Genomic DNA, 23,384 nt, shown 5'->3' with positions numbered 1-23,384 from the left:
ATAGTTCAACAGTAGGTGATGTAGAGATTTTAGTATAGCTCAACAGGGCCAGCCCCCAAAGTTAATGCAAGGTTAGGACATATTCAGGAAGATTCTCTATTTGGGACTGTGATGAACCCTGTCCCAATCAGATCAAATCTAAAGTCCATTTCTTTGGAAACTGATAATTTGGAAAGTACCCAGATGAGGACAAGGATGGTAAAAGTCCAAGTTCATTCCATATAAGCTCTGGCTGAAAGAACTTAATTAAGGCAGAGTCTGGAGAAGGGGAGGACAAAAGAAACACATCACAACTCTCTTCAAATATCTAAAGCATCATATGGAAGAGAAATTAGACTTTTTCTGCAAGATCTCAGAGGGCAGAGCTAGATTTCAATTCACATTCACTTCATTTCAATTCACATTCACTTCATTTGCAAAATTTAAGGATAATAAATGTTGGAGAAGTTATAGAAGGACAAGCATAATAGTATATTAACAAAGGAGCTATGAATTTATATAATCACTCTGTAAAATAATTTGGAATTAGGAAAAAAGGGGGCTGAAATGTCCATACACTTTAAACCAGTGATTCTACTCCTAGGAAAATACCCCCAAGGAGGTCATTGTCAAAACAAAAACCCCACGGACCTCAAAATGCTTTAGTAATGCTAGATGCCCATGAACTGGCAAACAGCCAAGCAGGATATGACACACTGATAAAATGAAATGTCTGTATGCCATAAGAAACAATGAGCATGGTGAATACAAAAAGATAAAGAAAGATTTACATGAACTGATACAAAATGAGCAGAGCCAGAACAGAATTACAGTAGGTGTAACAACCAGGATGGAAGGACAATCTCCACAAAATTATAAAAAAAGAATGTTGCAAAATTCTAGAAAACAATATTGTCCCCAAAAAAAGAGATATAAGAAGACATTCTTGTGAAAGCAGGGAAGGGGTCAGCATAAGTCATGTCAATGTTTTTAGATGTATTTACTGGTTTTGCCATATTGTTGCTATTGCTTTTCCTCATTGTCCTCTTTTTCCTCCTCCTCCTCCTCTTTTAAAGATTCTTTGTTAAAAAATATAGGAAAGAAATACTGGGAGAAATCTGTTGATGTGAAAACTATCAGCAAAAAAAATTATAAAAAACAGAAGTGGTTGGTCTAAGTGTTGCAAAGAAATAAAGATACTTGCAAGGCCCCATATAGATTTGTATTCAGTGGGAGAGATCTACACCCTGGGATCACTGAGTTACTTCAACTATGTCTTTCAGGGATGATTTGCCTGAAATTATCATAGCAAAGGAAGACCAAGGTGTAAGGCTTCCATTGTCCCTAGTGTTGTTCATGCTTTCCTCCCAAAACAAAAATAAAAGACCCAAGAAAGTGACCCACTGCCTATGTGCCCTTCTGAAACCTGTCTTTAGATTCCAATGGTACAACCCACTTGTGTATCCGAGATATCTCTCCAACAACTTCCTGTTTAGAGTATGGTTCAGTTGTAAGCTGTATGAGATTTACATTCTGACTGTTCATAAAGAATACAAGTTATACTTCTAGATGAAATAATGTGAATGATGATAAATAACACAAGAATAACACCTGGACTTCTCCCATGATTTCTAGAAGTCCCTCTCACTGCTTTTAAAGTCTCATCAAGGCTTTTAATAATAACACTTTCCATCAAAGTAGCACTTTAGGGCCTACAGATCCCCCCCAACCACCGTCACCCACCACTCCCATCCTGGAGGCACCATCATCATATGAGGAAGACATTATGAGTATCATCACCCTTGGTTTGAGGAAAGGAATCTGAAACTCAAGAAGGGCAGCCAGGAGCAGCTGGTCTCTAAGGGTTGGTTTGGGGACTGGGGCAGGGGATGATGATGGAGAAGATGGAGGAAGCACCCATAATGAAGGTCTACACCTGTCCATGCACTGTCACCAAATTACAACTATTGCTTATCTCCCCCCCTCCAAATCCCACAGCTTTATAAAGCCCATGACACAGAAGCAAGAAGGCACACAATGGACACATTAGTTAAGGGGCTCCTGAAAATGGAATTCAAATGACAAATTTGAACCCTGGTCTTCCAAGTTATATTATGCCTGCTATCTCTCCTGAATCAATAGTTATTTATCTTTTACTAAATATGATGTTATTAGTTTCTTGACTAAACAGCACACTTTTCAATTGCTATTTTCAGCCTGAATTTTAAATAAATAATTTATTGATTCTATTAAAATGTTACTGTTAGTTCTCCATGTTCTCAATTTTCCTCCCCATAAAATCCCTTCTTCTAACAAATGAACAAAACCAACTCTGCCTGGGGGAAGGAGACATGCTTTGTTATCATCCTCTGACAACTGAAGAGAGTTCTCATGTCTTTCAAAATATTTCACAATATTATCCTTTCAATTATTGTGATCATTATTTAGACTGTTCTCCTAATTCTGATCATTCTGCTTTCCATCACCAGTTCCTCCAGTCCCTTCCCAAGTTGCTTTTAATAGCTAACATTTCTTGACATGACCTTCCTGTACCTCAGGTTGTTTAGCCATTCCCCAAACGATGACCACTCACTAATATGTATATGCTATACATAGACATGAATACATCTCATACATGGAGCTATTGCCTTGATTTTTACCTCCTTTGGGAATATGCTTAGTTGAGAAATTCCTATATTTGGGCACACACATTTTAGTGATTTTTCTAGGTCTAGTTCCAAACTGTTTTCCAGAACCATGAGACCACTTTATAGTTCCATCCACAGTGCAACTGTAGACCTACCTTCCCACATCCCCTTCAAAAAAGCATTTTTATCTTTTGTCAATTTTGCCAACCTATTGGGTATGGGGTGAAACCCTGGGATTTAGCCAAGATTTATGATAATGAATTTCATTTTCAAGAATATTTTTATGAGAATAACAACTTCAACCTGAAGCAGTAACCAATATGTTCTCCTAGGAGGCTAGAGATAAGATCAAGTGAATGAGACCACAATAAAACATCTTGTTCCATGAACATTTAGTCAAGTGCAAAGTCATAGAGATGCTCAACAAAGACTTATCTTTGACCCCTAGCATATGTCTGCATTGCACTACCCTCCTCAAATATGCCAAGGCCTCTTAGCAGAGAGGCCAGCTTTATAGTTAATCTCTCTGCTGTGCTCTCCATCTTCCATCCATTATCAAATGACAGAGCTAAAAACAGTCACTTTCTATGAGTCATGGACCATAAAAGAAGACATCACCAAGGGTAATATCAAAAGGTGAATCTCATCCCAACCTCCAAGCCCAAGTTTTCTTACATGCCTCTTTCTTCAAAAAATCCATTCCTTCTGCCATGCTTCTGAAGAGTAGGTGGCAAACAGAACCATAATATCTTTCTCCCCTCACTTGGCTATAGGTTCACTTGGCTACCTCCAATTTTCCAAATGAGCAGCTGGTCTCTAAGGGTTGGTTTGGGGACTGGGGCAGGGGATGGTGATGGAGAAGATGGAAGAAGCACCCCTAATGAAGGTCTACACCTGCTCATGCACTGTCACCAAATTACAACTATTGTTTATCTCCCCCCTCCAAATCCCACAGCTTTATAAAGCCCACGACACGGAAGCAAGAAGGCACACAACGGACACATTAGTTAAGGGGCTCCCGATAATGGAATTTAATTGTGGAAAAAGCAGAATCATTTCGGCTGAATGTCATTTGGCCCATTCAAACTGGGAATCAGGGACATTTTTTAACAAAGGTTTTGAAACTTCCTTTGAAATCAGGAAGCTGCTCTGCACAGATAAGAGGCAAAGTCTGAGGATTCTCTATCAGAAATTTCAAGGTTTTTTCCATCTGCTTTTTCACATTAACTGGTAATTATCCAGAAAGGCACATAATAGTGCAGAAATGACAGAAACCAACAAAGGTTTGCCTAAGATATGTAAATTGTCAGTGATCGGCTAGGTCCGGCAGTGGGGCTTGCGATAGCCCAATTATTTCTGCTGCCGCCATATGTTTCCCAGGAGCTGCTCTTTATCACGGCCACTAGATGTGTACTTCTACCCAAGTCCCCAAGAAAAGGGGACCAAAAGGGGGAATTTCTTCAAAGGGAAAAACAAAGATGGCATGCCAGTGCTCTGCCTCACACATTGTCTATTGTTCAGAAGAGCATCCTAACTCTCCCATATCTGTGATTTCCCTGATATAGGACATTCCCAGGATGGAAGCTCCCTCCACTGATGTAGATTGCCAATTCATCTATAACTTCATAGGATCCTAGATCTCATTAAGGTAGAAAGTACCTTTGAGGCCATCTAGACCACATCTCTCATTTGATACATGGGGAACCTGAGGTCATGTAAGTCAAATGTAGATAGATGTCTTGCCTAAGATCACAAAAGCACTAAGTGGCAGAAACAAAATTTGAAGTCCCCTAACTCCTAAACCAACTCTCATTCCACCATATTATTATCTGAGAGAATCATTTGAGGAAGGGTTCTGATTATTAAATGAGTTGTGCAGGGTCTGACACCAGGATGTGTCAGAGATAGGATTTGAACCCAGATCTTCCTGACTATCCATTCAACCAAGCTGTTCCCTATCTCAGCATAGTGCTTATGATTTTCTTTTCTTTGCAAGGCAATGGAGTTAAGTGGCTTGCCCAAGGTCACACAGCTAGGTAATTATTAAGTGTCTGAGGCCGATTTGAACTCAGGTACTCCTGACTCCAGGGCTGGTGCTCTATCCACTGCACCACCTAGCTGCCCCAAATGCTTATGATTTTCCACAACTTTCTGTGTGGGCATGGAAACATCTGTTCAAGTGCAGAGGTGCCAGAATAGAGAAGAAAGCTATTTCGAGACACCATTGGAATCAAATTCATTATCTGTGTTCATGATGGATGTCATATCTATGGAAAAGAGTCAAAAAAGTTTTGAAGTATTTGAAAAGTCATAATGCATTGTTTGGGTGATTGATAGATGAGTTCCTCCTAAGAACCAGCTGATAAATATCACATGGTCAACCTTAGACTGCTTCCAGAAATAGAGCTATAGGTTCACAGAATCTGGGCATGGGGAAGGACCTCATGGGGATCCTACTCCAACTCTCTCATTTTACAGATGGAGAAAGGGATGCCCCCAAAAGGGAAAGGACTGGTCCAAGGTCATGTAGGATGTTGCTTGAAGAACCTAAACAAGATTTGAGATCCTCTGCCTAAGGTTGCAAAAGTACTAAGTACTAAGTACTAAGATTTGAAGCCACCTCTCTTTCCATCATGCCACAAATACCCTAGGGTTTAGGAGCAACTCATCAAATACTGCATTACGGCACCCCCAAATCACTTTCTTCAACTATTTTCCATAGACATAGTATTCATCAGAGACTTGGGTAATGAATTCTGTTCCATTGGTATCTATAAAATAATAAGACTCTCATGATGATCTCCAGGAATGAATTTACTTTAAAACTCCATAATAGCAAGAGGAAAAAAGGGAAAAAAAAACATTATGGTTGCTACTGAGCAAGTGCTAATTTATCCAGCTGCTCTACCATGCCATGATTCTCCCTTCTGCCCTTCTCCACCACCATCAACCCATCTACCTCTCCTTTTCTGCTGTTCACAGTCTTGGAGGAAAGTATCCACACTCATTGTTTCTACTTTTTCACAACTATTTTCTTCTCAACAAAGGGAATGAGCTTCTTTCCCTACTCCATCTCACTTCTAATCCCACCTCCCACTCCCACAACATGAGCTTCAGCAATAAGGCAAATTTGTCTAGACCACAGAGGGAAGGAAGAGGAGTGATGGAAATGACCTTTTTATCTCCCTCTCTCTTCAGTCTCCATAGTAAATTTCCAAGTCCCCACAGTAAATCTCCTCCACACCTCAAGATGTCCCACTGAGGCCTGAAATCAAACCTGTCCAAAACCTAGCTTATTATCTTTCCCATGAAATCTCTTGTGAACTCACTATTTGTATCAATGAAGCACAAACTCATCCACTCTGCCATTTAAAGCTTTGGGGTTGACATTGATTTTCCCCCCTCCTCATATACAATGTGCTGCTATCACTTGTCACCTCTATATGCATAGTATCTCCCCAGCACTCTAGGACAAAGACTGATCACTACCCATCTAGACTCTTCCTCTTTTGTTTCTGATTCACTCTTCCTCCTCCAGACGGAATAATCTTATTCTTAGACAAATCTGATTATTCTGCTAAAAAATTACTTTGGTGTTCCCAATTGTTTGCCAAGCACATTTCAGATGGCACCTAAGCTTACCGCAGTCAGGCCCCATCAAACTCAACAACTCTTGATTCCCCACTACACTCCAGTTGGTAAATAACCCCCTCTGTTTTAGAATTCTATATATGATTTTGACCACTGTCTCCTTAACTACAATACATGCTGGTGTCCTATGTTACCCCTACTGGAGCACAACAATTTCAGGGCAGGGATCTTTCTTAACTTAGTTTATTGGGAGGGGGAATTATGACATAGCAGTTAGAGACTTTGAGTCTGAAAGACCACATTTCCTTTCTGCCTCCTTATACTTATGGGGCTTGTAATAAGAGACAAATCAGTTGGTACTCTAACATTTCTGGGCCTCAGTTTTCTCACATTTAAAATGAGAAAAACCCTAGTTGTATTATTGGGATCACAGATTGAAATGGCATTATGTATATAAAGCGATGCAACTATATAAATGGCAGCCATTATTTTTACCTTTATATTGTACCTAACAGACCCTTAAATATTTGCTGTGGCCATTCCTTGGAGGCAACCATTCTCACTAAGAGACCCGTCTTTAAATGTGAATTTATGAAGCCTCTACTATATGCCAAGCACTTATCTCATTTGATCATACCTCATTTGATCCTCCTGGGAGATTGATCCTATTAAGATTCTGATTTTAAAGTTGAGGAAACTGAGGCAGACAGGTAAAATGACTAGTTCATGATCACCCCACTGTGCAATCTGGATGCCTTTGGAAAAATCCATCAATTGAAGGGAAGTAAGACCTTCTTAGACTAGAAAGAAGGGCATGAAATGGATGAGAGTAAACTGAGGGTTCTTTTCAGATTCTGGGAAGTTGAGGGCTCAGCACACATCTGATTCCAACATTTTTTATGGAGTCTAGGGTCAATTGAGGGGAAAGGATTATTCTATTATCCGATGGCCAGATGAAAAATTCCCTTTGGACAAACCTCACCAGGCAGTTCACTGAGCTTGGCCCACAGATGAATAAGGGGAAGAAAGTGGGCTAGATTATAGCTGAATAATGGTTCCATGCTTTTCATGATGCACACTAGACTCCAGTACAACTGGTAACCTTGCTTCTCCCCTTACAAATCATTTCATCTCCTCTACTGCTCCTCTCCCAGTCTCTGATGTGTCCTTTCCTCACATCCACCCCTGGTGACTCCTTTCTCCCTTCCAGGCTCTGCTCAGGGGCCACTAACTCCCAGAAGCCTTAGCTAACTCCCAGGTTTGGGCTCCCTCTCTTCACTGTGCAGCCATTTATAAATATTTCTGGGTATCTTGTTACCACCTTGGCAAGGTGCCCTCCTTGAGGGCAGGAAGGAGCTCACTTCTTTCTCTGTACTCCCAGCATCTAGCTCAGTTCTTGGCCTTAGTAGGTGCTTAATAAAAATGCTTACTGACTAAATGACCTTGCCCTTCTCTGTCACAAAACCCCTTCTTTTCACACAAGCTTGCTGCCACTGAGGCTGGCTAGTTGTGACCTATGAGGCAGTGCATTTGCAGAGAATCAATAGTAATATCATCAGTATGGGGCTTTAAGATTTGAAAAGCCTTTACCCATGTTTTCCAATTTGAAGTGCAGCAGGTTTTATGCCCATTTTAAAGATAAGGAAACTGAGAGTGAGTGAGGTAAATGATCTGTCCGTGATCACGAACAGAATTTGAATCTAGGTCTTTCTGACACCCAATCTAGCTCTCAATTCTAAGCAATTCTGCTTCCAAATTGACCCAAAGGACAACAAAGGCATGTGTACTAGTCATAGGGAGGCTGTAGCATATTACCCATGATTCCTTGTGTACAAGTAGCAGCATGAGAGATATCAACCAGGAGAAATTGTTTGGGAAAAGAAGGTGGGCCAGCCAGGCAGCCTTAGCAGAACATAGCAGATAGCACAAACACTGTGATATCCCAAGAATGACAAGAGACCCGGAGGATTCTCTGGAGGACTGACATAAAGACACAGGCAAGAATCATACCAGATAAGAAGCCATGAAGAACACAGAACTGTTGATATACTGAAGAAATATTAAAGAGACTGGGTTAAACAATTAAATTCTTTTAATTAAGTTAAGAGACTTAAAGTCGTTCTTCAGGGTTATGAAAGAAAATCTATTTGCTACCAGAGAAGCCTTCTCATTTCCCATGATTCCAGTGAGTAACCATAAGTAGCATGGTGACAGTTCAAGCCAATCCTCTGCCTTGTACCCAAGATGAAACCTTAAGGTGATAGTTGCAAGAATGGTGCAGAAGAGGAGAGAAAAGAGAAGGGGTTGTGGTTGGCATAGACTGAGCTAACAATACAGAAGGAAAAAAACCATTTCCCTCCAAAGCTGTTCCAGCTCTGTGACCATCTGTACATATTCTCAAACACCTTGTTCTTGCCAATAGTCATCAATGGAGCCAGTGTCAGAAATAAACAGTGGGCAAGTCAAAACAAACTCCCAGCCTGGCCAAGGAGGATTAAGTGAGAAAGGTCCATTTGAAAACCTCAATAAATGTTCTTTTAATAATCTGACTTGGCAAACTTGACTTCCTATAGCTCTTACAATATTTAAATAACTGTGAGGCTTGGCACAGTGGCAAGAAAGGCCGAAACGTTGCTCAGTAATAAATCTCTCTAAAATGGACGACATGGATGAGATGCATACACCAGAGGCTTTCAGATGCTCTGCCAAAGTGTGCACTGAGTTTGGCCTTCCCCAAGGGCAGGCCCACTGGCCAAGTCAACAGTACAGCACACTTCTGTGTGTGGGTGAGTGAGGGAGGAGGTAGGGTTTCTTCTCTCCCACTTCAAGGGATACTAGAGAAGTAAACGAAAAAGGAACCTCACACTGACTGTACATAATGTGACATCTCAGAGATGATGAGACCTTGGTCTTGTAATAAGTTTCACATGCCAAGTGCTCTTGTCTGCACGGGAAAATCTATTTTTTAAAAAATAATCTCTCTCAATAATTCCTCTTTTATTTGGAAAAAAGGAAGTCCCAGAAGCTCCACTATTATGCTAATATTCCATCTGCTATATAGCACACCAAAGAGAAGACACAATGCCATAGCAGACAAGGATATATACAACCGAGTATCTAAATGGCTTTGGGTTTTCCTGTAACCTGAATCCTGGAAGGAGCCAGCAGGCAGAATTATCTCCTCTCTTCTCTGGCACCAAAACTTGAAGGGTAGAGGGCTGGATGAGGGAGAAACAAGTTCAGTTGCATGCTCCCTTTTAGAGCAGCCCAACCCAGATCAATGGTGGCATCATGGGAAGAGGCCTGACCTGGCAGCCAAAGACCTGGCTTAGAATCCTAGTTCTTCTACTTTCATCCTGTATAACTCAAAGCATGTCACGTCATCTTGGGGGCCTCATTTCCCCTTCCATAAAATGGAGAGCTGTCCAGATCCAAGGTTTCTTCTAGTTCATACATTCCACAATTCCATAAAATCAAAATGCAGAATTGACCCCCCCTCAAAAATCGGGTCACATGGAACACTCTCACAGCCCTCCAAAATGACCATCAGGGAGGAGCTGGAGGCAGGGAACTTGGGTTGCCTCAACACCATGAGACAGAAACTCTTGTGAACCAACACATACCTATGTTTGACACTTAGCTAAAGTCTCATCCTAAGCAATTGTTTTTATCAGTACCAATGAAAACAGTTGTTGGAAAATAAGACAAGTGTAAGAAATGTTAGAGTAAGGTCCTTCCATGGATGTTCTGAGGTTGGTAAATAAGCAGGCACTGCTACACACACACATACACACACACACACACACACACAAGCACACACAAAGACACACACCACCACCACCACTACCACCTCTGCCTCCAAGTGACCTTAACCATTTAATTTGGCTTAGAAAACCAAATTAATTTACTAATTACTCTAGGGGCAGAATTCTGGGCCATAGCTAATTTTTAAATGGTAGAAACAACATACCGTGTCATCATCAAATGGTTTCTTTACACTCTGGATCTCAGTTTCTTCCTACCTGCTGGGTATACAAAAACAAAGGTGAAAACATCCTTATCCTCAAGGCACCCCCGTTTTTAGAGGGATACAAGACATACATGAAGGTCAGATGTAAAGTAACTACAAAACTGTTAAAAAGTAATTTAAAGAGGAAGACGGTGGCTACTAGCTGGGAATGGAGAGCAGAGAAAATCGGGAAAGATTTCTTGGAGGAGAAGGCCCTTGAACAGGGTTTTGGGAAGAGAGATTCTATCAGGCAGAAGAAAGTGGACAATGGTGAGACTAGATGCTGTCTAAGGTTCCTTCCAGTCTAGCTCACACATGTGAGCAATACAAAGGGGCTGGGGGCGGGGGGGGGGGGGTGATATGATCAGAACTGGACTATGGGGAGATTAATCTGGCTGAAGGGAAAGGATAGATTCAAAGAGGGAAAGACTCTGAAGGAAAGTGAAAAGTGAAAAGTGGTCCAGGGAAGAGGTAAGGAGGGGGTTAATCCAGGTGGTAGCATTGGGAGGGCAAAGGTTTCTGCCCCTAGGTTGGCCAAGAATCCTGACAACAGTTAAGTTGGCAGCTATTGATCTTGCCATAGCAAAAAAAGGGTTAAGGAGCTCACAATCTGACAAGCCCCGGGTGAACTTAGACAAGTTCCTGCCCCCTCTGGTCACCCTTTTCCTCTTCTGTAAAATAAGAGCATTGGACTAGACAACCTGTAAGGCCCCCTCCAGCTCTGAAGTTTTAGAATTTGAATTCCTTTTTGGTGTAAGGCAGCTAGATGGTTCAGTGGGTACATTGCTGCACTTGGATTCAGGAAGAGCTGATTTCAAATCTTACCGCAGACACTTATAAGTCATGTGACCTTGGACAAGTCACAACCACCTTCTACCTCAGTTTCCTCAACTGTAAAGCAAGGATATTTATAAAACCTACCTCACAGGGTTTTTGTGAGGATCAAATAAGATAGTATCAATATCTATAAACTTTAAAGCACTGTAAGTTAGATAGTTCATTATTGTTATTCTTATTATTAAAGAAATAACATGATTTCAGAAGAACAAAAATTGTAACTCTACCAAAAGGTAATATCAACCAATGATGAGGATCTGGGCATACAAAGTGGTTATAAAAGGCTCCAATGAGAAGGTGTTTGATCAGAAAAGGAGGCATCAGTCACGTAGTCTAAAGAATGGACCTTGTAACCCTCCCCCCAAGAGCAAAGGTATCTTAGGGTCTCTAGGGTGCTGCACAGATCCTCCAGGAAGGATTGATGGAGGGGAAGAATCAGCCAGGAAGAGAAAATGTTGAGTTTCTGTGCTCATGAAATGACAGATTCATTCAAAAAGTCAATAGAACTCTTCCAGAAGTAAAGACTAATTGCCCATAGCCACCCAAACCAAGCTCAGGGGAAGTGCTTGCTCCTCAGTGAAGATCTTTAGGCAGAGGCTAAGTAACCACTTGTTGGGGATATCAAAGAGGGAACACTTGGACTAGCAAGAATTGCTCCAGATGGGTTCTTAGCTGCCTTCCCAATGTGGGAATCTGTAAGGTGGCATTCAGAGTCTTGCCATTGGGAGGTGCTGCTATTCCACATGGCAACAGCATTAATTTAAGTCTGAATCTGGCTCAGGAAGCCATTTCCTAGCTGACTGGGAAAGAAATCCATTTTGAGATTAATTTTAATGAATTAAGAAACTTAAAATTTCCAAGCTAATCTTGTCAATTCAGGATGGTTTTGTGTCTTGTTTAGTTGAGCTTTTATCTGCTATCAGAGCTGTCCCAAGACCATGATGGAGTAAATGGTGGCCGGTATACCATGAGCAAGGGTTCTATACTGTGGTGACTTTAGTCCCTATCTAGGGAAAAAAAGGCAGTAGCATCTCCAGCTGATTCAAAGAAAGCAATGTCCAAAGGGTCCCTCGAAGCTCCAGTCTTCTGACAAGGTTGAGGGAGACTTTCTGAAAACACTGATCTTCCCCACCACCATGAGGGCAAAGGTATCCCCTTTGGGGTAATCTTTTCCTTACAAGCATTTCTTTGAGCAAGATTTGGAGGCATTTGGAACATAAGTAGGGATGCCCTCCATAACATAATTGATGAGTGTGAGTTCAGACTCTACAAATCTACAACCATCTCCTGCCTGTTCCACTTTGGAGTCGCCCTAATTGCTAAGAAATGTTTCTCTTCATCATGGAGAACTGTAATTCATGACTATTTCTGCCCAGGGTTCCTGGTTCTATCCCCTGGGACCAAAACAAACAGGTCAAATTCCATTTCCAGAGAGATGCCCTCAAATACTTCACCCTCTAAGTCTTCTGGATACTCTCCATCTTTTCATGTTCATCTCAGAACTGAATATGATACACATCCTGAGCTCTCCAACCCCACCCCACCCCACTACCACACACATATTCCTGGACACTATTATCTTTTTTTTAGGTTTTCTATTGCAAGGCAATGGGGTTAAGTGACTTGCCCAAGGTCACACAGCTAGGTAATTATTAAGTGTCTGAGGCCAGATTTGAACTCAGGTCCTCCTGACTCTAGGGCCAGTGCTCAATCCACTGTGCCACCTAGCCACCCCCTGGACACTATTATCTTAAAGCCTCCATTTCACTTGGATAAATGGAACACACTCCATGATTTCTCTCTGCCTCATACTCACCTCTAGACCAACCCTACCCTTCCCATGCCAGTGGGACATGGCTGCTAAGCAAATCACAATGACCAGAAATATTTTAGTACTTTCAGGCTCTTTGGTCACAATGATCCCATGAGCCAGCAGAGAAGGCAGTCCAAGTCAGAGAATGGCTTGATCCCAAGTCTCCCCTGACACTGAGGTGTAGATTAGCATTGCTTCCAACCCAGTGCTGGCCACCATAACCCCAGAAAGTAGCCCCTGAAGAGATGCAGTCTGCCAATGGCTCCTTCAGGGGCTATAGCCACAGCAGGGAAGGACCTTGAAAAGAAAGCTCTTATCACCTAAGATCTGGGCACTGCCAACTTGTTCAATATAAGAAATTGATATAATTTTTATCAGTGGAATAGGCACAAAAGATGAGACATTGCCATCTACTTTGCCACTACTCCCTAAGGATCATGGAATTTTCCATCTGACTTGAAGCTGAAACCTTACTAATGTGCTGTCTCTCCCATTAGAATGGGAACTCCATGAGGGCAGGTCATAATAAGTACTTAATCATTGAAGTTTTTCATTCTTTCATTCATCCATATTTATAAAGTTCTATAAATTCAAGTGAATACATTTTGAGTCACACCTACATTGATTATCTATGTCAAAATTTCAATCAAGAAAATCCCTCCCTTCTTTAGGAGTGGCACTCTCCAGCCCAACAGTCTCCACAGTAGCAGCAGAAGCCTTCTATCTTTAGATCAGGGTCACCAGATCACACCTAACACTCCACCAACTTGGAAACTGAGCCATCACACTAGGCTTCTCTTTAAGAATCTCTCTTGGCTTGCCCCAACTGTTCTTTCCCTCCCAGGAAGGACTTCTCTTTTCACCTTGCTTAGTGTTAACCCAGCCTAGGATTTGGGGTTTTGCTTTCTATGCCTCTACAGGTTTGTCCCTGGGACCTCTTGATTTCAATGAGCTCAGTCCCTGGAATGAGAGCAGTAATGTTCGATCATCTAGGCCAATACATTTATTCTATGCGTATTGGAACCTAAGGCCCAGAGAAGGGAAGAGACATCTTTCAAAATAGAATTCAAAATTCAATTCTGGGCTCCCTCAAGTTCACATCTAATGCCCTTTCCACTCCCCACCACGTTCCAGCTCCTGGCTCCTACCCTGACTGTACCTTCTGCCCAATTATCCAGTTCCAAGTCATCTGGTCTACTGGTCCTTTATACAAAACATTCACTCACATGTACATAGTTTTTCATTTTTCCAAGTGCTTCTATGTCTGATCTTATTTGTTCCCTTACATCAACTTCCTAATTCACATATTACCCTCATTTTACAGAAGGAGAAAGTGGTGCCCAGAAAAGAGAAGGAACTGAGCAAAGGGCATGCAATTCCTTAATGCTAAATGTGGGACTAGAAGGAACAAAGATCAGATTATTTCATGTATCTTATTAGAAAAATTGAAAAGGAAAATAAATCCGAGACCAAATTTTGCTATAGATTAAGGAGTTGCCTAGGGTTAGTGAAGTTTGTGGCTGTGATCCATGAATTGACTCTGGCCTCCCAGAAACCTTCACATAACAACTCAGACTCCTTTTCTATCCATTATTGCCTTTGATCTTCATATTGTCCCAAGGATAGGGGGGAAGAAGCATTATCTTCATTTTACAGGTGAAGAAGCTGAGACTCAACATGGTTAAGTGACTCACCCAAAGTTACCTAGTAAGTGGTAAAAGTGGGGGTCAGACTCAAGGGTTGTGTCTTCAGGTTCAATTCTTTTTCTTCTCTACCATATTGCATATAAACACAAATAGAGTTGTCTAAGTGGCTAGCCAAAACAATCACCTTAATTGACCTTCAAAGGAAGAAGAAAATACTTTGTGTAATATGGAGAGATGCATTTACTGTCTGGTTTCTTTTGAGACAATTGGGTCTTTCTTTCTTCTCCCCTTACTGAAGGCTGCCATCCCCATGACAACATCATAGACTAAATGTGAAGTGGTCTGAGTGCATGTTTTCAAGATGAGCCTAGAGGGCCCTTCACTGTGCTCTGGAGGCAGGGATGCATAAAAGATCAATCCTTCCTCATCTTGGGAGCCGTCTCAAAAGAGCTGTTTGGGACTTCAAAAAGGACTTGCAATGGGAACACAATTCTTGTATTCTGGCAAAACTGAGCATGAAAGCAGGAGAAAAATGGATGAGACAGAAAAAGAGTCCATCAAAGGACTTGGGCCTTCATAACGTAAATGGATATCACTCCTAAGACTATTTCTAGCTTTCAGACATTTGGCCCTCTGCTCCTTCTAATGCTTCAGAGAAAAACTGAGCGGACCTACAGGTATACCTCAAAATATGAAACAAAGATGCTGAAACTATAGTGGGGAGAAGTCAATCAAAATTCTCCATGTTGAATAAGATTGCCCTGCTGATTTCTCTTATCAATTTAGAGATATATTTCTATTTTAAAAGATTGACAGTAAGATGAAATAGGATTTTTTCCCCAGATTTTCTATCATGGCACTGGAGATGCTAGGAAGCACCATTATGAAAAAAAAAAAAGGTACAAAAATAGAGAAATTTGTTTCTTTGTCACAATAAGGGAATCATTTGGTTTTGCTGGGAGGGAAGAATTGGCTAAAACCAAAACTAAGAAGGATAAAGCAAGGAGAAGCATAAGTGCATGTGCACAGAGACAAGAGAAAATGCAAAAAGAAGTGAGTTTGAAAAGTGATGGCTTGAAGGGAAGAGACCAAGGCCAAAGAGGAATGCATAGCTTTCAACCAGGCCAGCAGGTTCAATAGAGATAAGTAATTAATCTCCCAAGAACCAGCCTCAGGTTTCTCTTCGGCAAAATAATGAGACTGAACTAGATTTTATATAGTCCCTCCCAGTCTGAATTTCTATGATCCTGTTGCTTTCTATCTTTCCAACTCTTTGGCCATTGCTACTCTCTTCAAATTACATAAATCCCAGAGTCCAAATTAGAGATTGGGGAGACAAATATCATTATGTCCTTTATAAATTGATAGTTTACATACTGTATGCCCCAAAATAGGGATAATCAACATTATCTACAAAGCAAAGAATCTGATTCTGTTCTCTTTGAAAGAGAGAAAAGATTCAACTATCCATGGCAAAGGGGTTAAACCAAAATACTTGAACTGGCTTACATACCTTTTGCGTGCTTCACCAGAGTAGGAGAAAGTTGGGGCAGTGAATGAGACCTTCAATGGAAACCCAACTCAAATGCTTCTGGTTGAGTGATCATGGTTAAGTCTTTTCTCTTCTCTCAGCCTGGGGGATGATAGCATTTGTACTTGTGGCCTCCCTCCCAGGCTCTTATACAAATCCCTTTGTACATCTGAGGATCTAAAAATATATAATAATAATAATAATAATTATTATTATTATTATAAGTTCTCTATAAATGTTTCTTGTATGAATACATTTCCAACAAATCTGCCCTATGGGATTCCACAGAGGTAAAGCTACCTGTCTTTCAGAATATAGGGGAATTTTACCCTCATTATTGGGTAAAACAAAATCTCCATTTGAGCTTCCAAGAAGTGCTAATAAGGAAAGAACAATGGATGCCAAGGAAAAAGGATGAAGACAGATAAGAAATCAGTATCTGATTAGACCATGGTGAAGAGAGACAAAAATGAGAAGGAGTTGGCCATGTGATGGGACCGAACAAATGCTATAAACTATTGGGCAGAAATCCAATGAACATCTCCAGTTAAACTAAGGCCAACTAGCAGACAAGCACTTAGCTCAGGGGAGTTTCACTTCCAGCCTTATTTAGGAGTCCTTCTCTATTTGGGCCCAAGCACTACAGATGTTTTTTTGTTTCCTTAAGCTATTTTGGGAAAGGTCATCTCACTTGCTATAAAGAACTAATTTTCATTGAGTTCATGGAAGAAGACTGAGGACAGCTTAATGTTGCCACAGCATGCTCTTTATCTTCTGCAGTTTCTTTCTGTCTTTCCTTCTGTCCATATAAGGTATCACCCTTTTATATGTGGTTGCATTGCTCAAAGGAATGTAAATTTTGATCACTGAAACCTCTATGATATCTTGTGCTTTTGCTTTCTTAAAAACCATGCCTTATACCTAGCCGTGTGACCTCGGGCAAGCCACTTAACCCCATTGCCTTGCAAAATCTAAAAAACAAAACAAAAAAAAACAAAACAAAAAAACATGCCTTAAACCCAAATCACTCTGACTCTCATTGATTGGACAACAGCAGGTCCCAGGCCAAGTCCCATTTGGGCCTTGATGGGTTCATAATGAATGTAAGTAGCAATTCCTTCTGTTTGGATCAGAAATGCTGAGGATCTTGCTCTCCCAGTTTGATTTTTTTTTTATTAAGTAAAAGTAACCCTTTTGGCCTCATCTCTTTCTTAGCTAGCTTTAATCATGAATGGGCATGGCCTCAGTCAAACTGAGACCTGTTAAAGACCTTAGCTTAAAAAGGCTAACTCCAACTGTCCTGATCCAAATCTGACCACTGGACTCAGATGGCTCCAGAGGAGAAAGTGAGACTGGTGACTTTGGACAACCCTCCCTCACTCAAATACAATTCACTTGTCATGGCATCCCCTCCATGATGTCATGGTCTTGAGAACAAAGGACAAACAAAAGATGTGACAATTGAATGATACTTCAGTCTAACTGGGTCTTCTTACAACCTGAACATTTGACTCCCTGGGCTGCAACTCCAGTCCTACGTCTCCAGTGAAAAGAGAAGGCAAAGAGACTTAGATATCATCGGCTGGGAAAGTCATTGGACAATCAATATTCCAATGTTCCAAATGATTTGTGATTTCATCAATGTGGAAACTGCTCCCAGACGATTGACATCTTCCTGTTCTGCACTAGGTCATACTCATTCATGCCCTCCCTTAGATTTGCCATAGGAGATGTGCATAGTATGGAGGGGATCTTCCATTTAACACTGTATGAATAAGGCTGGCTATCCATCAACTGGCCCTCTCTCTACATGACTGGTCCATCTTTTTTCCCAGTCGTATATGTCTGGTGAAATGCTGTATACCACTTCTCCTGATATTCATTGAGACCTGCCCACTGTAGGTTACAAAATATTTTTCCAAGATCACAGTAAGAAAAAAACAGTAATCACTTCATCTAATCTATCTAACCCCACATTCATGCATTCTGATTTCATCTGTGTTCAAGCTGCCTCCCCTATTTCATTACAAGCCCTTTGAGGACATTTATCTATCAATGTCTGTCTTCCTTCAGTCCCCCGGTATAAACAGGAGAATTTACATGTAAGTAGATGAGAATGCTAGCAAAGTATCTGCTGATTATTTGAGGTATTTGATGACCACTGGGGGCACTATCATCAAAGGACTGAATGGACATATCATTTGATTCCACCTCAAAAGTGAGGACCACCAGTGCCCCCCCCCCAGCCCATCTCAAAGGAACAGCTGCTAAATAAGAGAAAAGAAAAGATGAAAGGAAGGAACCATATCCTCCTCTGGCTCAAGCCTCTTAGACTAAAAGGTCTTAGATGGCAGGCAACATACATTTCATCCCTTTGATCTTTTGCTCTAGAGAGGCAGTCTAACAGTAGCTGGAGAGATGGAGACCACTTGAGTTCATTTAGAAACCAGAAAGTTACCTTGGCAACACAGATTGAACTGGAACAAGTCACTCAGTCCCTTCTAGTCTCAGTCTTCCCATTTGTACAAGGGGTATAGTAATAGTATCTACCTTAGGGGGCAAAAAGGAACAAATGAGAATATATATAAAGCACTATATAAATGCAAATTACTATCTATTTTTCTTATTCTTTTATCTAGTCTTATTTAGTCATATGTTCCCAAAAGAGAAATGAATTTGCAACTCATAGCACAGGTTATCTTAAAACCAAATTTTTGAAATTTTTCAAAATGAAAAAAGTAGATACAAAAAAATTGGTTGAGGGCAGATAGGAGGAAGGATTGGTAAAATAAATTAGTAGCAGACATTCTATCTGGCAACTGGAATACTTTATCATCTAAGCCTTAATCTCCATAGCCATAGAAAAAGTATTTTACTTATCCCCCACATGATGTTGGAGTCTACAAGGGCTCTCCAGAACATCTCTCCATTGGGAAGGCATCATTTTCAAAGCATGAGTTCTTGAGAAGTAAACTGGCCTTACAGTTTATTACCAGAATCACCCCAAATGAACTTTTTATTCAATATTACACCAAAAAGAAAAGATCTGCACTGCCTATTTGTTTATTGGTATGAATGGATACTTCCTTAACCTGGAAGACAGACCAGTTCACCCTTCCTCAGATAGTCCCTACCCCTTTCATTAGTCACTAAAACGTGCAACTCAACCTTGGTTGAAGTAGTAGGTGCCCATGGGTAGATTGGGTGGGGTTCCCTTCCTCCTTCTGCCCACACTGGGGCAACCAGAGAAGAATACCCCCACTGTCTGCACCCACCCCTACTCCTGCTCTCTGAACTGTAAGGAGTTAGAAGATGCCCTCTTCTCACCTACCCCCTTCAAGTCAAGTATTTCTTGGGGACTTACAGGACACTGCCAGCATTGGCCTAAAAGGATAATGGAGAAGACTGATAGTGCTGTTGACCTTGGATGTCTTATCTCAGTCAGATCATATTCTGATTGAGTGACCCTAGACTAGTCATTGTCCCCTCTCACTGCTTCAAACAATTTGACATGAAGATGATGAACTGAATTGGGAAAGTTTATCTACCCTGGAAGTTCCCTACACTGATAAAGTCAGTTCTGGAATTCAAAACCAAACAAAGGTATATGACTATATACTCTGCCTTGGGGGTAGGTGACCCCTAGAATTGCCTCCCTGCTCCCCAAGTCTATCTGCTCCCAAGATGGCCTCCATTCATGTAAATGGATGTTGTTTCCCCCTGGTGAATGGAAGGTCTTTGAGGAGACAGTCTTTTCAATCCTGTCTTTGTATCTCCATCACCTAGCCCAGTGAATGTTATTTAGTGATTCATAAATGCTAATGATGGAGGTCTGTTGTTTCTGTTGCCTACCAGCTTAAACACAGCTTCCACCAAAAGGCAGTCTGTAGGAGCCCCCAACGCAGCCCACCTTGCACCCCAAGAACTCTCTTCAGGCACTGCCCTCTTCCAACCTCTTCCAGAACCCTCACAGGATCAAAGGAACCGTCTGAACCTTCAAAGGGAAAAGCTGACTACTCTCAGCTCCAACCAGATCCCCCTTGGTAACTTTCAAGGACCAAATGCAAAAGAAGAGGCTTTGTACAAAAGGACAGCTGGTCTCATTACCATTTAAAAAAAATCCATGTGATCTTTGGGACGATAAATACTGTGTTTTGTCACTTTATTCTGCTATTTTTAGCACCTCAACTAGCAAGTGTTCAAAGCTCTGAAGAATAGACATAAGTCTTTTTTTTTGCTGAGATGTATTTATCCAGATATATTTTTAAATCAAAAGGATTCTCTCCTCCCAGGTAATCCAGCCCTGCAGTTCTACCCCATTCCTATTTCTGCTGACATTTTTTTCCTCATGAATATAGCTCTGCCAAAATTAAGTTGATAAATGGTGTCCCCAAAGTCTTCTGATGACAAAGCCCTCTTTGGCCAGCTCATTTGCAATGGTTTCTAGATTCTGTTGCCTAATTTGGACCCTGGAACTAGGCTCATTTATGGACAGATGATAGGATTTTTCCCCCCAGTTCTCATATTTTCATACATTGTCACTCTACAGAAATTATTGGTTGACTGTGACTTTAGAGGGTTGATGGTGCCTCCCACACTTTAGTAGGAAGGTGGTGGGCTATGGGTGCGTAATGAGGTGCACATTATCAGAAATAGGCAAGTGTTTTTGCTCTCCTTAGTTGTAGGTGGTTTTGAGAGGCAACTAAGTGACACAATGAATGGAGCACTGAACCTGGAGTGGGAAAGTTACTACTGCTGTTCAATCATTTTCAGTCCTGTCTGAGTCTTTGTGACCCCATTTGAGGTTTTCTTCACATAGATATGAAAATCAGGAAGAACTGAGTTTAAATACTTGCTAGCTCTGTGACCCTCTGCTGACCTCAATTTCCTCATCTGTAAAATGGGTATAATAATAGCACCTAGATTCCAGGATTGCTGTGAGGATCAAATGAGATAATATTTGTAAGCCCTAAGTACAGGGCTTTATAATATTAATAAATATAAATATGAATTATAATGATGGAAAATTCCTGGGGTAAAAAAGAGTGTATCATTGAGAATTTCAATTTTCATTTTTTTAAGCTTCCATAAAATGTATGTACATACATTAGGACTTACCACACCAGTGGTTCCTATCACAGAAATGGCCTTGAATTTCAACCTACCCAAGGGAAAGCCATAGGGCACCTGCTCAGGTCTCTATGACCAGAGCCCACCCAGAGTAAAATTGTGAGGCGACTGTCTGTCTTGGGTAGTCCTGCCAAGGTGCCCCAGATCCCTTCATGTATAGCAGTCTCCCCTCCTCCCCCTCACCAGAGTCCTCTATCTCCAGTACTATCCCAGCCTCTTTTTCTTACCTCCTCCCTGTCTCCTAGCAAACCCAGTCTCAGAAACTGATCCATGTTTTCAGAGCTTCAAAGGGATATTGTGCATCCCTCCTCTCTCAAGAAGGAGAGGTAAATTCAGTCTCATGGGAAGAAGACTAGTTGTGAGACTTTGGCTAAGTCTGATCCTCTCTCTAAACCTCAGTTTCTTCTTCTGTAAAATGAGATGATTGAATTAGGTGATTTACAGTTGTCTCCTAACTTCATATAAAAAAATAAAATAAAATTGAGCGCCCACCCTAACATGCATTTATTTACTAGCATAAATTATTTATATATATATATATGTATATATATATATGTATACTATATCCACATATGATATTACTGTGTAGTAATTAAACAGAGTTAGCTGATATTCAATAAGAAGTCAGTAATGCAGAGTCCAAGAATGGGCCAAATGATGCATGGAATTTGGGAGTCATCTGTTTGGAAATAACTGAATCCATGGGAGCTGATGAGAACCCCTAGAGCAGGGGTGGGGACCTCCATGCGGGCCGTAAAAGATCCATGAAATCATTTGTTCTGGAGTTGCCAAGGCAACCACAAGGCAGGACTTGAAATTCATTATATCTGGAGATTTTGAGAGGTGAATTAATTAAATGTTTGACCAAATCCAGCCCTCGAATGATGTTATAAATATCCAAATGACCCTTGATATAAAAAGGTTCCTCACTCCTGATCGAGATACAGAAGATAGCCTAGGATAGCTTTGGGTGATGGGTAATAGTCCAGCAAAGGAAACAAGGAATAGTCACATAGATTAGAGGAGAACCAAAAACAACTCATACCTACTCAGGAAATCTGATTGCTAAGTTTTTAGTGTGAAGATTTGCCTTTCAGAAATCAGCAAACACTACAAATGAGGGTTTGCTTTATTGATTATCTAACTTGAAAACAGTGATGGAGAAAATGTTAATAATGGAGATTAAACAAGTGTGCTGTGAGCACATTGTTTTGGAGAGTCAGTTGTTTTGCTTTCACTGTGTATTCAAGGGAGTAATGAGTAACCAGGAGGAGTGTTTGATGCTAGGTGCTGCAAAGAAACCAAGGAGGAAGAGACATTTGAAAAGATCATCAGTTAGAAAATAAGATCGTTGCTGATCTTGGAGGAGAGTCGTCTTCTCAGAAGAGGGGGGTATAAGCAGCAAGATTGAAGGGGGTTAAGAATTGAGTGGTAGCTAGACAGATGAATGCAAGAAACATGGACCAATATTTCTAGGAGATGAATCATGACAGAGAGAGCTCCTCAAAAATAGCGTATGAGCTATCAAGGCCTCAGGAAAGATAGGAGCGCCCTGGTCTTGATATTTCGGCAGCATCCTGAGTGATGTGAATGCAGAGTTTTTAAATGGGGAGAGACACCCTGCTGCCAAGAGTTTGTATTCAGAGCTGAAAGCATGCACAGAAATCTGTAACATCTAATTCCCTACAATCCTGGAATAGGAAGTTTGGCTACTGGACCAGCAGATTGGATTCATTATCGAGAGGACTGAAGGGCTAATGCTGATTTGCTTCAGTAAAGGATGGGCTTTGTTTGAAGATCAGTGGGATTTGATAGGAAGCCTGTCTCTCTTCATAGGTTATCATTTATTGGCTCTCAGGCAGAGTGTGATGGATTCTACCTCAGTAAACATGAGCTGAAGGTCCCATTTGAAAAGTTTCTTTTCCGTCTTGTGAACAGAAGCAAGTAGAAGCTGGGCCCATGGCGGCTAGGTGGTGCAGTGGATAGAGCACCAGCCCGGGAGTCAGGAGGACCTGAGTTCAAATCCAACCTCAGAATTTAATAATTACCTAGCTGTGTGGCCTTGGGCAAGCCACTTAACTCCATTTGCCTTGCAAAAACCTAACAAAAAAAAAGAAGCTGGGCCCAGCCCAGGCTCCCCAGCAGTCCAAGAAGCAGCCCATTCTGCTTCATCGTTATGTCCTCTGGGTGTGTGATGGGA

At 41.2% G+C, this 23,384-nt stretch overlaps 1 protein-coding gene across 6 annotated transcripts in view; it reads right to left on the bottom strand.

Moving 5' to 3' along the window:
* The window catches only part of LOC141500161 (transmembrane protein 182-like), a 266,580-nt gene that overhangs the window by 177,845 nt on the left and 65,351 nt on the right, over nucleotides 1–23,384 (bottom strand). For 3 of the 6 annotated variants that reach the window (XR_012471854.1, XR_012471856.1, XR_012471855.1), the window contains exons 7-8: nucleotides 18,513–18,604; nucleotides 16,037–16,231 (exon numbers count right to left, since the gene is read on the bottom strand). The exons of 1 other annotated variant lie outside the window; for it this stretch is intronic. Coding sequence is in view for 1 of the 5 variants with exons in the window: in XM_074203123.1 (XP_074059224.1) it covers nucleotides 18,546–18,604 (59 nt within the window). In the remaining 4 variants the exon portion in view is untranslated. Of the gene's footprint in view, nucleotides 1–10,188; nucleotides 10,244–16,036; nucleotides 16,232–18,500; nucleotides 18,605–23,384 lie in introns of those variants that run through there. 2 more of the 6 variants (XR_012471857.1, XM_074203123.1) reach the window with 2 other exon arrangements.

Source organism: Macrotis lagotis, chromosome X (genome assembly GCF_037893015.1).
Source record: "Macrotis lagotis isolate mMagLag1 chromosome X, bilby.v1.9.chrom.fasta, whole genome shotgun sequence".
Classification (NCBI taxonomy): Eukaryota; Metazoa; Chordata; class Mammalia; order Peramelemorphia; family Peramelidae; genus Macrotis; species Macrotis lagotis.
This window is presented reverse-complemented; position numbering and strand designations above follow the sequence as displayed.